Here is a 1,489-nt window from a genome sequence, read left to right on the forward strand (position 1 = left end):
TCAGTCCCAGTATGACCAAGTAGGAAAAAGAAAACTCCCCCCATCCAACGTGGAGGAGGAGCTGATGATGGAAGTTTGATGTCTATTCAAAAATGAGGAAGGTGGTCTTTTCCCCCTCCTCACTTTTCCTTTGATTATAAAACTGTATAGTATGACCAACAATTCTATTTCTTGTGCATTTGAGCACAGCATAAGTAACAAGGGAACATCATCACAGTAGAAATGACTGATGGCATTAGAGCTGTAAAAAGTCAATGGAAAAATCTTGATAGTGAACATTAGTGCTTGAAAGGTACTGCAGAGGTATGGAATGCCTATCAGCACATGACAAAGTCTCTGGGACATGATAACATTGTAGAGCAGAGGGTTACAGATGGCCAAATAGCAGTCATAGGCCATGGCTGACAAGACAATGAACATAAGGAAGAAAGCCAACTGTGTGGTGCATGCATGATAGGAAATGGCATTTTGATCCACAACAAAATTTACCAGCATCTCAGGACACATGACAGTAGAATTACCAAGATCAATGAGAGCCAGGTGTTTGATAAAAAAGTACATAGGTGTGTGTAGGTGGGAATCCACTTGGATCAAGATGATCATTCCCAGACTTCCCACCACTGTGATTGTGTAGTAATGAGGAAGACCCCGAAAAGTGGGGCCTGCAGCTCAGGATGCCTTGTGACTCCCATCAGAATGAATTTAGTCAGTGATGATAGATTTTGTTGGCCCATTTAGTCCAGTTAGCTTTTCTGGAAAGAAACAGGTTGTTATTAGCTTCCTTGTGGTATCTTCTAAATAAAGTATAATATGTATAGACAGAAAAAAACAAAAAACTGTAGCCCAGTAAGCTCTCGGGGTGACACTCCCTTGCCTACCACTTGTATTTCTCACAAGTGTCCTATACTAATAAATTCTTTCCTTACCTGTCACTCTGCCTCTTGCTGCTTTCTTTCTACAGCGAGACAGACCTATGCTCTACTGAGTCCCAAAATGCATTCTGCGGTGTCATAACCACTGAAGTTATCTGAGCACAAAGTGGGCTCCCCCAGGAAATAGTGAGTGTATCACCTGGAGGATTCGGGCAGAGGCTGTCTGTCAAGATGCCACAGGTGCAATTCCTGCACTGCGCATGGTCTGGGAGTCTTTGGCCCTCAAATAACATTCTAATTCCAAGATTCTGTACATCTCTGATACAAAAGCCACATCACGTTTTGCTGCTTCCACAGAGACTTTCCTGTTTGGGAAAATCTCACCTCTCTGCACATTTGTGTCTGAATCCCGTCCATGCACACACACACACACTCCACACACTGCGTCAAATGCTTCAAATATCCGGTGGAGACACATCTTACACTCATTCATCTATAAAAGCTAGAGGGAGAAGAAGAGCAGGAACATAATTTGAATAACATGGGGGTGACTCCTGGTCTTCCGCTCAATAAGCAGAGGCCCCAGGCCAAGCGGAGGTGCGATGGGAGGTGAGCGC

The 1,489-nt window shown here is 43.9% G+C and overlaps 1 protein-coding gene across 1 annotated transcript; it reads right to left on the reverse strand.

Annotated features, from left to right (window-relative positions):
* On the reverse strand, positions 1-734 carry LOC132520237 (olfactory receptor 8K5-like). The gene is given in 2 exon segments (XM_060149029.1): positions 1-635; positions 638-734. Coding segments are annotated over 2 exon segments (732 nt in total).
* Between the last annotated feature and the right edge of the window lie 755 nt (positions 735-1,489).

Source organism: Lagenorhynchus albirostris, chromosome 5, assembly GCF_949774975.1.
Source record: "Lagenorhynchus albirostris chromosome 5, mLagAlb1.1, whole genome shotgun sequence".
In the NCBI taxonomy this organism is placed as follows: Eukaryota; Metazoa; Chordata; class Mammalia; order Artiodactyla; family Delphinidae; genus Lagenorhynchus; species Lagenorhynchus albirostris.